Genomic DNA, 13,955 nt, shown 5'->3' with positions numbered 1-13,955 from the left:
AACATCAAAGTTCTTTGTTTACATACACAAATGATTTATATAAAAAATATCGCCGACACAAACTAACAGAATCCATTTCCTATAGCCTGACTGCAAGAAACGCTCATGTTGCTGCATAACCTGAAACAAACGTTAGTGTCATCTGTACATCTGTACCTTAAAAGTGACCTGTGCTGAAAAAGTTGGGGGAAAATGTCAACAATGTCAGAAAGCTGAGCACTAATTGCTTTGTACTCATTACAAACACTTCTCTTCTCCTTTAAGGCCCTGGAAATAAGAAAACAAACTTTGATAAGTCTGAAAACAAGTACATCACCCAAGCATGTTCGTTGTTTGGGTGGGGGCGGTGGCGAGCTAAAAATCATAATTGCACCATTGCCAGTCTGAAGCAGTTATTTTTTGGTCACTTTTCAGCTTCCACGCAGCACTTTTTAAATATTGTTACCAACTGAGTATTGTATGCCAACATCATCATTTACTAATCTAATTGAAACATGGCTGGAGAAATGGCTCGCTGTTCGGTGCCAGACTGAATCAATGTAATAAACGAAGTAAAATGTCGGGAGTTTAACTTTAAAAAAATCTACTAATCTACAACGATTCTATATTTTACTCGAGGAAATCTGTTACTTTTAATACCACTTGCTACAGCGGCGACAGCAGTTACATATTTGCTGTAATTACAATGCCACTTTCAGTCATCAGCCTGTTATGCATGCAACCGACGCGCTTTTTATTTACTCTCCCGCAATCCGCCCGAGTAGTGCACGGGGCAAACAGAAAAAAGCTCAAACGTCCGTCATATATATGAACTGTGTTGGAGTCCATCACTGGCACCACTCCTACCACTGACGCGTCCATTGGCTATCTGTACTGTCCGTTAAACCTGGTAACTGCCTCTAAGCGTGTCTTTCCGTCATTGGGCAACCCAGGTAGACTATATAACTACCTTTGTAAAAAAAACAACAAAGAAACAAAAACAAACAAAAGAACACCAAGACGTATTGAGTAGATAAAAAACAATGAGTTACATTTCAATCCAGCTATCCAATCAATTTAACTTATAGCAATGACAACTTTAAATTCCCCATTCCTCTTACTTGAGCACCTTGTTACAGGAGGTAGAATGAGCAATAACTATATTTTAGTAATACCAAACTGTAAAAAACAAAATAAAAAATGTAGCAGATCAGAGATGATTTTCAGGATCATCAATATAAAGACTAATGTAGGGGTTAAAGAAAAGCATTCAAGATATTTTAGGCTCAGATAAAATGACTGACAAATGTACTTGATGGTCTTGAAAACTGAACAGGATGATGTCCAGAGATTAATGTTACGTTACTCAAACAAACTCAGTGCACATGTAATACCAAGTTTGGTTATTCTTCCGCTACCCCTGAAAAGAAAATTATAAAAGAAAAATAAACCTTATATGGGAAATGCTATAGCTACAACTCAGTTACGTTATATGTAAATAAACACAGTGGATTAAACTGCAGGTGTAAATGCTGACTGGTGCTGCTCTACTGGCTAGGAATAATGCACACTGCCTGAGTTTATAAGGCAGGCAGTTTTTTTTATATTTCTAACCATATACCATAGGAAAGTATTACAGATTAAACATTTTGCTTCAGTAGAGATATTTAGCACCATTATAGAAGTCCGAGAGAAGCAACACATCTAAGCTCTGACCCATAAATAAAAAATGTTCAAACAGCCTGCATCACAGCCAGCTGACACACGGCATACTCCAAATGCTTCTTGAAGAGCTCATAGGATGAAAGCACAGGCAGAATGAGATGGTTAGCTTCAGGCTGGCTTTGAGGAAAAGCACAGGAGGGGTCCAATGGATTCAGGAAGGATAATGAGGGTGGAGGACTGAAGCCAATGGCAGGGACTACATCAGCAGCAGTGGCAAACACGAGGATATCTTCTAGTGATGCTGCACATCGTCCACCTGGAACAAAAGGAGGTGATGACCCAAAAATTGTGTGTGTGGTTAGGAGTTAAGTGGTTACAGTGTTTACTTTATGTCTTATTGCCATGTTATATATTTTTTGTGATTGAAATGCTCTACTACTGCCCCCACTTATCAGTGTCAGCACTGTGTATGTCATGCATGCATCATGCACCTTGGGGGTCCAGGTGAAACATTTAATTTTGCTGTGTACTGCACACTATAATGAGTTCTACTTGAGAAGAATGTTCAAAATATCTATTTCAGTGATTGCAATAGTTCACAATAATATAGCAATAAAACAACTGAATGTTTATTTGGGATGTTGACTCCGTGATATGATTTATATTCAACTGAAAAAGAGCAGTAAAACAAAAATAACACCTTCACATTCATGTAGGTACTGCTTCCAGAAACCCAAGGTCATGTCTTCTTTTGCTTTCTGTTCCTCCTCTTCAGAAAACCAAGGAGTGAAAAGTGAAAATATGGATTCTGCTGTCATTGTTTCCACTGGGCCACAGAAAACCTGGTAGAAGCCCTCTGCACATGCCTGCACTTGCTCAAACACACCAAGGGTCCTGAGACCCTCACGAAATCTAAAGAATGCAAACAATAATAAAAAAAAATTGTAAAATTTAAGTTAAATCATTACCCATTATGATAATTGTATCTGGTATAATTCAAACAAATATTGTACTGCTGTCCCACTATTGTAATATTTACATACTAGTCTAAAATTTAACTTTAAAAAATCTACTAATCTACAACGATTCCATATTTTACTCGAGGAAATCTGTTACTTTTAATACCACTTGCTACAGCGGCGACAGCAGTTACACATTTGCTGTAATTACAATGCCACTTTCAGTCATCAGCCTGTTATGCATGCAACCGACACACTTTTTATTTACTCTCCCGCAATCCGCCCGAGTAGTGCACGGGGCAAACAGAAAAAAGCTCAAACGTCCGTCATATATATGAACTGTGTTGGAGTCCATCACTGGCACCACTCCTACCTGGTAGAAAGCCTACCTGGTAAAATCATTACCCATTATGATAAAATTATCTGGTATAATTCAAACAAATATTGTACTGCTGTCCCACTATTGTAATATTTACATGCTAGTCTAAAATTCATACTAAAGATTTAGGTGCTTATCATCTCAGGGTCCTTGCTTGCAACGTCACTCAGTCAAATTCAGCAGGGTAAAGATGTATGTGGGGAACCAACCTTTGAAGAGGCAGCTGCATTCGTATGATCAGGTAGAAGTTAAGAATGTCTTCCAGCAACAGGTGTTTATCAGAGAGTTTGTTGACCTCTCGCCAGCAGCCTGCTGCTTGCAAAAACTCTGAGGCAGACCACATTGCTTTCTTCAACTCCAGCAAAGAGCTTGATTCTTCTATCTGAAACACACAGGTCAAACAATTGCACATGCCAAAAAAACAAAACAAACCCCCCCAAAAAAAACAAAACAAAAAACCCCACCATGATAGCAAAAAACAAAACATAACAAAACCATATACTACTGTTTATAATGCATGTTAAAGCCCATGTGCAGGGGTTTTGTGTATCACCATTCTCAAAGCAGCTTAACCCAGACATAACTATATCAAGCGAGTCTTACCATTTTGACTCTGTGTGTTAAAGTGTCATCACCCAGGTCTGCTGCAGTAAACTTGTAATCAGCTGGGTAATGGAATAGGCTGTGGTAGAGCGCAGAGGAGAAGAAGACTGGCGGAGGACCTCCGTGCACCAGAGAGAGGGCCAACAGACTGCCCATCTCAAAATACAGATCATCCCTCAGGGCTGCACACAGGAACAACGGCATTAACCAGACTGACATTCTGTTCTGGGTAAGCTATTATATTACTCAAGTATGATGATTGTTGTCTTTGGGGACCCTCATATAATACTCTCACACACACATTTAAACAAGCAATACAAGGAGCTCAAAAGCTGGCATCACACGTATCTATAATGCATCATACTGGCATACACTGTGAAAGTTGAGTAGAAAAGTTTTGAATTTGAGGTATGCATTAGATTTAGTCAAGTAAATAAAATGTGCATAAATAAGGTCACATTTGCATTCAAGCATCGATGAATCGGAGCTATAAATAAAATTTGTTACTTAGATGCAAATATCATGCAATTTCATTACATAATCTTGGTGGCATTATAGAACGATTAGTTACTTAGATACTATCATTTAAGTACATCTGGTCAAAATATGAAATTACAGCAGTCAATGTTACATGAATTAATGTTATTTTGATCAGTTTACTAGCTACAATGGTAAGATGATATTTTATACTAGGTTAATCCATAAGTTTACAGAGTAACTTTGTAAAAGTCACTATTGATCTAAAATACATTTCTATCCAGTGTCTGACTGGCCTTGGAGTTTTTGAGCACCCTACCATAGTAGCATAAATAGCACTGTTGAGTCTATACAGCTTACACATACATGCAAGACAAAGTCAGAATCAGCCATAGGTAAGATGGTAAAATGAGTTTCAATTATTTAAATCTAATTTAACACTTTAATCCAATGAAAAATACATTATATTTAAAATATACAGAAAACAATTAATGTATCGTAAAGCTTAGCTGAGTAGCACACCCTGTATTGGCTATTTATGGTGTAAATGAATATTGGACAGTCCTTAAACTACGACATCCACATTTAATGGGGACAAACTGTCCTACCTTGTGAGTTCAGAGCCAGGTTTTTAGCCCCGTCAGGGCCCACAAAGATGCTCAAACTTTGTATGTTGTTTAGGAGGAGGCGGAGAAAGCGGCGCTGGCTGACCACTGTGTGACTTTGTTTGTCTCTGGAGAAGCTCACGGACAGTGCCCGGCATGGGTTGAAGTCACTCTGTCGCAGGGCCCACAGTGCTGCCTCCACTGCCTCACCGTCTTTCACCAGCACTGCCGTAGTCTGCTGTGCCAATAGCTGAGCGGCCAGACCCATCAAGATCTCTGGAGGACTGGCATCCACATGGCGCCTGGAGGAACGAACAAATGTGACTGAACAAATCTGTGGTATGTAGTCATTTGGCCCAAATACAACTTTCTCACCTATTTACTTAGAAAATAACACACTCGTGCAAATACAGGCACACATCAGTGAGTCTGAAGTCAGGCCACAAACCATGTATGCAAAAGGGAAAAACAGTGGGCGCGAGTCATCACTGTTCAAGTATTATCATCATGATCATTTATATAGCACCTTTCTCAGACTCAAGGACACTTTACAGACCGACATCAGCTTTTACAATCACACACACACACACACACACACACACACACACACACACACACACACACACACAGGTCACATTCATACAGGACAATTCAGAGTATCCAATCAATCTAACCTTCATGTTTTTGGCCTGTGGGAGGAAACCAGAGAACCTAGAGGAAACACATACAAACACAGGGAGAACATGGAAACTCCACCCAGTGCAACTTCCCGTTACACTTGCAAAGGTACCTTTTAGAGATGAGTGATGAGTGAAGATTGGACAGACATCTTTTAATCAGTCTTTTCTTCTCCTGCCTCTCTGCCAATGGTGATTTAACGTGGTTTGGCAACGTGGACACTGTCACAAGCCAGGGAAAATGGGAAGATAAAGGAGGAAAACATTCAACATAAAACCCATCTTTCAATAAGGTGAAAATGTGGCAGCTAAGCCATGGTTTCAGTAAATAATTAAGACTGCAGGCAGGGAAACTGTTTCTTACCCGTTCCTTCAATGGCAGCTTTGCAATCAACACAACTCCAGTTGCTCTCATAAAGCTTGAGGGACGAACATTTACGGTGGGTCCCACTGGATCCGCAAAACTTACACCGAACAATCTCAAAAATCCTATTAGATCAGAGACCTAACATCAGTAATTATTTTAAAGCCCTGTCAGACAAAAATATCTGAATGACAACTGTGGTAACTGTGGTCAACTGACAACTGTGGTCATTGACCACAGACATTTATTTTATTGGCCAGGTTTGGGAAACACCTACCTAGCTTCTTGTTGTATTGTTAGTGTGTATAACCCATTCGTTGTCATGTATAATTAGTTAACCATCCTCTATGCCTTCATCTATGGCCAGTTTCCTACCATAGGACTCATCTCACCAGTGACAAAGACATTAAAAGCCATTTATGATGAACATGATGTACTAGCTTAATACACGCAGAATAATTCACTTACTATAAGGTGTTAAATACGGTGGCTGTAAAGACCAATCACACGGCAAATAATAAAAATAAATACTTTTTTTTTTAAAAAGCACTGCAATTCACAAAGCATATTCATCAAAATGAAAACACATGCGATACATTTCTGAAATGCGTTGCAAATTTTAAAAAATGTAAATTCAGAAATGCTGCAAATCCAGTCAACAGAACAGAAGTGTTTCCAGTGAAGGATGGACTCCTATGAGATGGAACAGCTAGTGAAAAGTAATTAGATTTGCAATTACCATGGTTTTATTATTGGTTAGGTTGATACAGAACGAACAAAATTACCTATTCATGCCCAAAATTCTTGCATATTTACTGTTGTTAGGTTATACAGAATGATGCCTTAAAGAACACTGATAAAAATAACATTTAATGCAACTCAGTTTCTGTCTAAAAAACTGAGCTACATTCAGAGTGTGTTACTAAATTACAGCATAGGTTACATTTTCATTCAAGTCTGAAAGTTCAGCCGGTCTACTACATTGACCAGTTTGGTTAAGATGGTCATGCTGGTCAACTGTCATGCATACAAAATTTATTTTAAAACGAATAACATGCTCTCAATGTAGGTATTTAGCTTGTCTTCAGTTGTGTTGTGACTGGCTTTGCAGCATTTCTGGAATTGGATGCGTTTCCTGAAGTTGTACATTTCCAAAATGTTGCGCATGTGCTATCATTTTGAACTAAGTGTTTTCTAAATTTGTATAGCATTCATGAATTTGCATCATGTTTATAAATTGTAGCATGTGTTGTCATTTTGATTAATATATTTTGTGTATGTACAGCGCATTTTAGATTTGCAGCATGATGGGACTTTTCAGCCATTGCAGTTAAAGTGTTTAATCACTGTTTTTAAACATCAAAATCTATGGCCTAATAAGCAGGAGAACATTTCAGACTAAAAAGATTCTAATGCAGTCTGTGGATCCAGAGCTTTGGACACCCTACATATTGCCCTTTCTTTGATAGTATTTGATAGTAACTCTTGCTGTCTAAGTCAAAATTTCCTAAAGAAGCTAGTTTTCACCTGAATAAAAATCAAGACATTAATGAGAAAGTTACCGAACCAAAACCAAATTAGCATCCCATAACTGACTTAATATTACAACTCATAATTCTGACCTAGTACCACTATTATAACCTACAGTTTCATACTACTAATCATTACTAGAATATCTCAGTTATGAGAAACCTTAGTCATTTTTACTAAAAAACTGATTTTTTACATTTGATGGAAACAAACTTCCAAACTAGTAAAGTGGTTGGATTTGAAACTTTAAGAGGTGGAGCATTTGAGGTTGTTTCCTTTTCTTTCTTTTTAATGTGACATAGCTCACCCAGACACATACAGAAAACAAAAAAAACAAAAACAAAAAAAAAACCCCAAACAAACCAGCTAGCTGTCATAGCTACTGCCCTAGATAGGATTCCTGAAGAATAATGTCTTGACTAATCGTGCATGTTAACAGGTGGGCTTTTGTTTGTAAATTTAGACTTAAATATACCAATACAAGATACATACATGTATAAAGTAAAGTAGCCAATGAGTGTAGGTTCAAGGAAGATACTTAAAAAAGAAGCTAGTATTTAGTTTGAGAAGTTTACTGCAATGCATCACTGGGGCAAGAACAAAAGTGACAAAGCTCAAATGTCTGATAAGTCTCAAAACGTTTTACATGCATATTTTCAGCCACTTTTATATCCAAGATTCAGGCTTTAGTTAGTTATAAAACAATGAATGTTTACCCTGACTGTGCACTGTAACTGCGACCTTTGAGACAGGAACAATTCACGGCATCACAGTGCTGGTACACATGCAATAGCTCCCCGTAGGCATTTTCTTCCAACTCCCAGGATGCATCTCTAAAAGAAAGATAAAAAATGCTTATCTGATGTGAAAATATATATATATATATATATATATATATATATATATATATATATATATATATATATATATATATATATACACATATACATACATACATACATACATACATATAAAAAAATAAAAACACACATACCTTTCTGGTATGTGTATTCCCATCCTGAGCATTTCTTGTTGAAACTGGTCCTTGTTGTTGCATAGGGTACATTTGAAGAAAAACATGGCAGCACTATGTGCCTGATGCTGGAAGGAAAAAGGAAAATTAGGGGTAAATTGCAGAAAAGCAACCTTCTGTCACCGTTATCTCCCCAGCAGTAGAAGAGCATGTACATATAAGTGTCTATCCTAAATCTGCAGTAGCATTACCTGAATGCAGTCTCTGTGAAACCAGCTTCCAAGACAAGCAGGGCACTTGAGTACAGAGTAGGAGAGAACGGGCTCGAGGGTTTCCAAGCAGATGGAGCAGGAGAGTGGCAGAGAGGGGCTAGAAGAGCAGGTCTGAGTGGGGCAGTGCTTTTTACAAAAAGACCTGGCAACACATCTTTATATTAAATAGTTGTCCACATAATGCAATTCTATCTCATAATATCAAGGGTATTTATACAGCCAACATTTTATTTGCTTGCACAAGGGATGTGAACAGCAGTATTTTGTAACTTTTCTTTAAACTAAGTAGATGTCTAGATATTCAATAAGAAGGTCTCTAAGCACAAAGTTGCAGTGCTAGAAAAAGGAGTAGAGCTCCACACAGCTACTGTCGACACTCAACAGCAGCATGTCATAACCTGCAATTTCATCAGATATAAAAAAGATAACGGGATATAGCTTAAACACTTCACCATTATATGTATAAAAAAAAGCAAAATAAATTCACTTACGGAAACAAATCAGTGAACTGGAAAATAAACTCCTGTTCTATTCCACATGGCAAGTGGACCATTTGTCTGCAGCTTTTGATGGAGCATCCAACTGAAGCACCCGTCTTTTTACAGCTCATGCATCGCTGCGCAAAATAAGGAAACTGAATTAACCACCTAACCATCAAAAAGCCACCAACACAACACAGAACCATCCATTAAGAAAGTAAGGACCCCTACTCAAGGCATTGCGACGTCGTTAAAAACGTATCATTTACCAGTCTGGCTGATCTGCGAACCTCCTTCCTGATATCATCCACAAGAAATCCATGAATACCTTCATGGTCCTCTCCTCTCTGGAATATTCCACTGGACATCAACTGCAACATCAAACGTTAGATAACTATCTAGCCACCTTTTGCTACAGTTTACACATTAGCTAGCTAGCATTGCTCTAGAAGTCACAAAACAAAACTCGTTGTTCCCTACCAAACAGAAGTAATGGACAGTGATTTTGTGTTCCTGGAGTGTAATCTTCTCTCCATATTTGTCTGGGCAGTTGTCGCGGCGCTTACAGAGTTCACACACTACAAAAACAACAAATACAAACCATAGCTAACTCAAAAATCCTTATACAAATAAATTACTTGAAAAGTAGACGCTGCTTATTTATACATGAGTGGCTATCATAATACGTATCGGAACAAGCTAGTAAGTTAAAAGCATACTTTCGTTGAGAGCGTCTTCTTGTCCTTCAACTCGTGTCTTTGTCTTTTTCTTCATTATTAGAATACTAACTAGTTATCTAGCGTTGATTTGTTATGTAGCGTTATCTCAATTGTACGGTAAGCCAGTAGCCTGTGATTTAGTTAGCTAGCCAGTTTACAATATCAACACAATTGCTAGCCATCTTTGTTCTAGATGCAATTTCACGTGATCAACTCATTAGTAATCAAAACGTTAGCCAATTGCATTTCTCTAACTTTATAAAAAAAGATAGCTAACTAACTAGCTAGCTAGCTAGCTGTAGCACATTTTCTGCAAATACTGGCCGTTTAAACCTCTGAGGATTGGCGTGCTGATTAAGCAAGCTAGCTAGGAGGCTAGTCATCTAGGTTATGTGTTTGCATCCGCGAGAAAGACTCAAGTGTAGTAACGCTGTCCGGAGCCACAAAAAGTCAAACAAGTGATAGTATATCGAATAATATAGCTAATTTCAACCCATAGAATTAGAATATATAACTTCATTTGAGTTCAATATGTCGAGTTTTCTTTTATCAGCACATACAGCCACTGTAAATTTTCGAAATTCCCTCTTCTCATAAAAACCCGCCTATGATATTTTGGTTGGTTAAATTCAAATCAAAGCGTTCAAAACCAACAAGGTCATAAGGCGCAACATCCGTTTCCGGTTTACGACTGTTTCTGTTTCAATGAAAAGTGATGAGTTGGAATTTTAGAAATCCAACTGCGATTATAATTTTAAAATAGATAATGTAACTTTATAACATAACATGTCTTAATTTAGCATGTTAATAACCTAAGTACAAATCCACCAAACATGCTTGCAGACTTGGTTTCATTTAATTTTAAAAAATCTAACAAAAACTGTTGTTATTTAGTTTTTTTTTTAAGTTGGTTTCAGGATTATTTATGTGGTAGTTTGCCTGGGAGTTTGAGGGTGAGGGTATTACGCTGTCATTTGAAAATAAATAGTTTAATTATATGGAGTGAAATCTGTTCTTTGTTGTTGCAATTTGTAGGACAAGGCATTATTATAGATATACATATTTTAAACAAAATAATTGTTAAGCACGGATCTTTCTAAAAATGATTTATTAAAGATCTTTAAATCTCAAACTGCAGGCACCCTTCATAGTGTCAGCAAAAAACAGTAGATGGTGGTAAACGATAACGTGTTCTTACTTGCTTGCTGCCAGCATCTACGTTAGGGAAAGTCTGATCATGAAAGTTATTGTGTTTGAACTTACTCACGAACAATGTTTTGATGAAACATCAAAAGTAAGATAAAATAAGAATGTTTTCAATTATTTCATAATGGCAGAATTTTCTAGACTATATTTAATAAGAGGTCATAACAAATTTTCTGAAATAATTTCCTTACAGCTGTTTTACATTTATCGGTGTATCTTTTACAGATTTACAAAAGACTGTCCTTTGATCAGATTATCGGCTACACTACAAAGCTCCAACATTATTCTGGAGATTGTAGTAGCAATAGCTGCCATTTGGGGGAGCATTGCTACCACCTACAACAAAAATGACATACTATTAAACATATCCTTAAAAACAAATCTGCTGTGGTGTAATTACCTTGAAGCAATATAAACAAAAGCATTTCCCTCAACATTAAGAAACATTAATTCACTTAAAGAATGTTTTCCATAACGAATGACTACTTAAACTTGTTTCAATTTCTCCCTGAAGTACAATTAATGCGGTAAGAATATGTATAAGAATTAGGTTAGTTCCCCTTGGCAATAAGAAAAATTAAAAAGCTACATAGCACACATCATAACAGAACATTATTAGGCCTAGTTGCTTTTGCTGCATTGGTGACTATTACTAGTGCCTTTTATTGTTTAGATGACGTCTTTGGCTAATTGTGGTAGTCAAAATACACCCACATTTTATTACATTTAAGGGATGTGCATATCCGTCACTATGGCCAATGTAATATACGTCTCGATCCGATACACTATAGATACATATGAAACAAGTAATAATGTGATATATAATTCATCCTATTTCGATGCAGTGCGATTCAACGTGAAGCGATGCAAAAGAATGTTATGCTATTCAGTACGGTACAGATAGTTTGACTTGATTTCTTTGGATGTTTTTAAGCATAACTAGTTTATACCTCTGTTATTTAGCCTACCTGTCTGTGTCTTTTAACTAAGCATTATTTGTAAAGTGTTCGGATCTCTAAACCCTAAAGAAATGTAAGGTGTTGTTAAAGCCTGTTCATTATTATAGGAGTATCGACACAAATCACACATTTATGTTCACGTCTCTTACAATTCAGTGTCTGACTGAATAGGCAATTTTGAGAAGAAAATGTTATATACCATTAGGAAGTTCTAGGTGAAGAGTTGAGTGTAAGACCTCAAGTTCATAACCACTGCTAGCTGACTGAATCATCTTGCAATGCAAGGTTTTACGCAGTGTAGGCTACACTCCGCACTAACATTATCACAACGTCGCTGTTTCCACATTCAACTTCATTATTAAAGATACAAGAAAAAAAAAAACTTCCAAAATGACTGAGGTCCAGACATCGGTGCGCTCATACTCTTGAAAATGCTCTGCACATTGCAAACGGCCCATTTAACCTAAGCAGAGCAGTGGAATCTTTGGAAGAAACAACGTTCGCAGCTACTTTTAATGGGTGCAAGTAGAAATGAAAATGACCAGAAATTGTATAACTTATATATTAAACTATGGTAAATAAGTTTTATAAATGCTGCTTTTTGCAGGTTTCTCTGCATAGTTGGCCATAGATGAACAGCACCCACGTTATCCACTGAAGCTCCACTATAGGTAGGCTACGTGAGTTAGTGGTGCTACCTGTGTACTTTATAGTGCCATGTCATATTGTGCAAATTGCATGCGTCTTGTCAAATTGTGAGTCTCTTTTGAAAAATCGGAAATATTGCCAAATATTTGATCTGGAGCAATTCGCTGGAACTTCCTACTCCATGATAACGTTTGACATGCCCGGACAAGCCTCCAACTCGCGCAAGAATTGATCACTGACAGCAGTAGAGATGAGAGATAGCGCTCGAGAACCAGTTAATACAGGAAGAATAAATATAAATAAAATATTCGTCATATTTCTAAATAGTAAAGACACAAAGCGTCTACTAATAATTATATATGAATAAATATTTATGCAAAGATATAGAATCAATGCATCCCGCGGTCATCCCAAATTATGTCCACGTGTGTGTGTGTGTGTTTGTGTGTGTAGATTGGACACTACAAATTTCCATCTCTGATCCTGGAGAGCTAGTCAGAATTGGCAACAAATTATATTTTCTAATGCACCTCGCCTAGCTAATGAAGATCTTCAGGAACATGATAGATAAGGTGTCTTACATTTGGGTTTACCTACACCATCAGTGGGTCTCAGCTCAACTAGTGTTGCTGCAGGGCTTTTTTTTTTTATGTAAACACTTTTACACAGGACTCATGACTCCTTGTAGATTACCTTTTTTCATCACAATGTTTGAATCTTGGTTTAGACAGAGAGCTAAGGGAACCGTCAGGCTCAGAATAGTATTATTAGATAGTGTTGAATCGAAGTGCACTTTGGCAGTTCTCGTACGGCTTCACAGAACCCATCCAGTGAACCAGCAGAATTACTATTCTCAAGGTGTCTCTCTGTCAGTTGTTTCAAAGACCGCACAGCTCAGGGACATAGCAGAGTGGATTAAAGCAAATAAGTGCTGGGTTGTTTGCCTTCTTTTCCTGTTCAAACAGATCCAGTAGAACGAGATCAGTGTCTCAACTTGCCTATTGTTTGACAACACTTGCAAGGGGGGGTCCTTGAATGCACTCATGGCCTGAGCTATAAGATTACAGGCCTCAGTTTTCTTCCCCAGACTGAAATTCCAGAGGGAGTCCAAACAACTCCTGCGATTCTCCACACTCCACTCCCTCCCCTTCTGGTGGCCAATGCTGCTCCGTACTGGCATTATGCAAGCTAATTTAGCCAATTATGCACAGGTGTGATGCTAATTCTCCTCACACACACTGTGCTGCTGGCAGTAAAAATAGTATAATTACACAGCTGTCCCCCTGTTTGCATCCATCACCTCGCCAAAAAAAAACATGTTTTTTTCTGAAATTGGAAAGATTGCTGCAACTTCCCAAACTTCTGCTCATTTCATTGTGTCTTTACAAGTAGAGGTTTCAAACACCATGTGCAATGCAGACATCAGTTTTAATAGATTGATGTGGCATACTGTAACTTTAC

The 13,955-nt window shown here is 37.6% G+C and overlaps 1 protein-coding gene across 1 annotated transcript; it reads right to left on the bottom strand.

Annotated features, from left to right (window-relative positions):
* Positions 1-1,226: 1,226 nt before the first annotated feature.
* Positions 1,227-10,287, bottom strand: g2e3 (G2/M-phase specific E3 ubiquitin protein ligase). Its single transcript, XM_027000369.3, has 14 exons — positions 9,682-10,287; positions 9,443-9,540; positions 9,232-9,333; positions 8,975-9,099; positions 8,463-8,625; positions 8,233-8,339; positions 7,955-8,071; positions 5,709-5,833; positions 5,458-5,566; positions 4,671-4,969; positions 3,586-3,767; positions 3,192-3,364; positions 2,345-2,556; positions 1,227-1,960 (listed from the first exon to the last, which is right to left on the bottom strand). Exons 1-14 carry the CDS (start codon positions 9,734-9,736, stop codon positions 1,713-1,715), a joined length of 2,115 nt encoding a protein of 704 aa, XP_026856170.2. The 5' UTR covers positions 9,737-10,287; the 3' UTR covers positions 1,227-1,712.
* Positions 10,288-13,955: the final 3,668 nt, after the last annotated feature.

This window comes from Electrophorus electricus, chromosome 10 (genome assembly GCF_041902795.1).
Source record: "Electrophorus electricus isolate QZ-2024a chromosome 10, ASM4190279v1, whole genome shotgun sequence".
Lineage (NCBI taxonomy): Eukaryota > Metazoa > Chordata > Actinopteri > Gymnotiformes > Gymnotidae > Electrophorus > Electrophorus electricus.
Note: the sequence above shows the minus strand (reverse complement) of the source record. Positions and strands in the feature narration are given on the sequence as shown.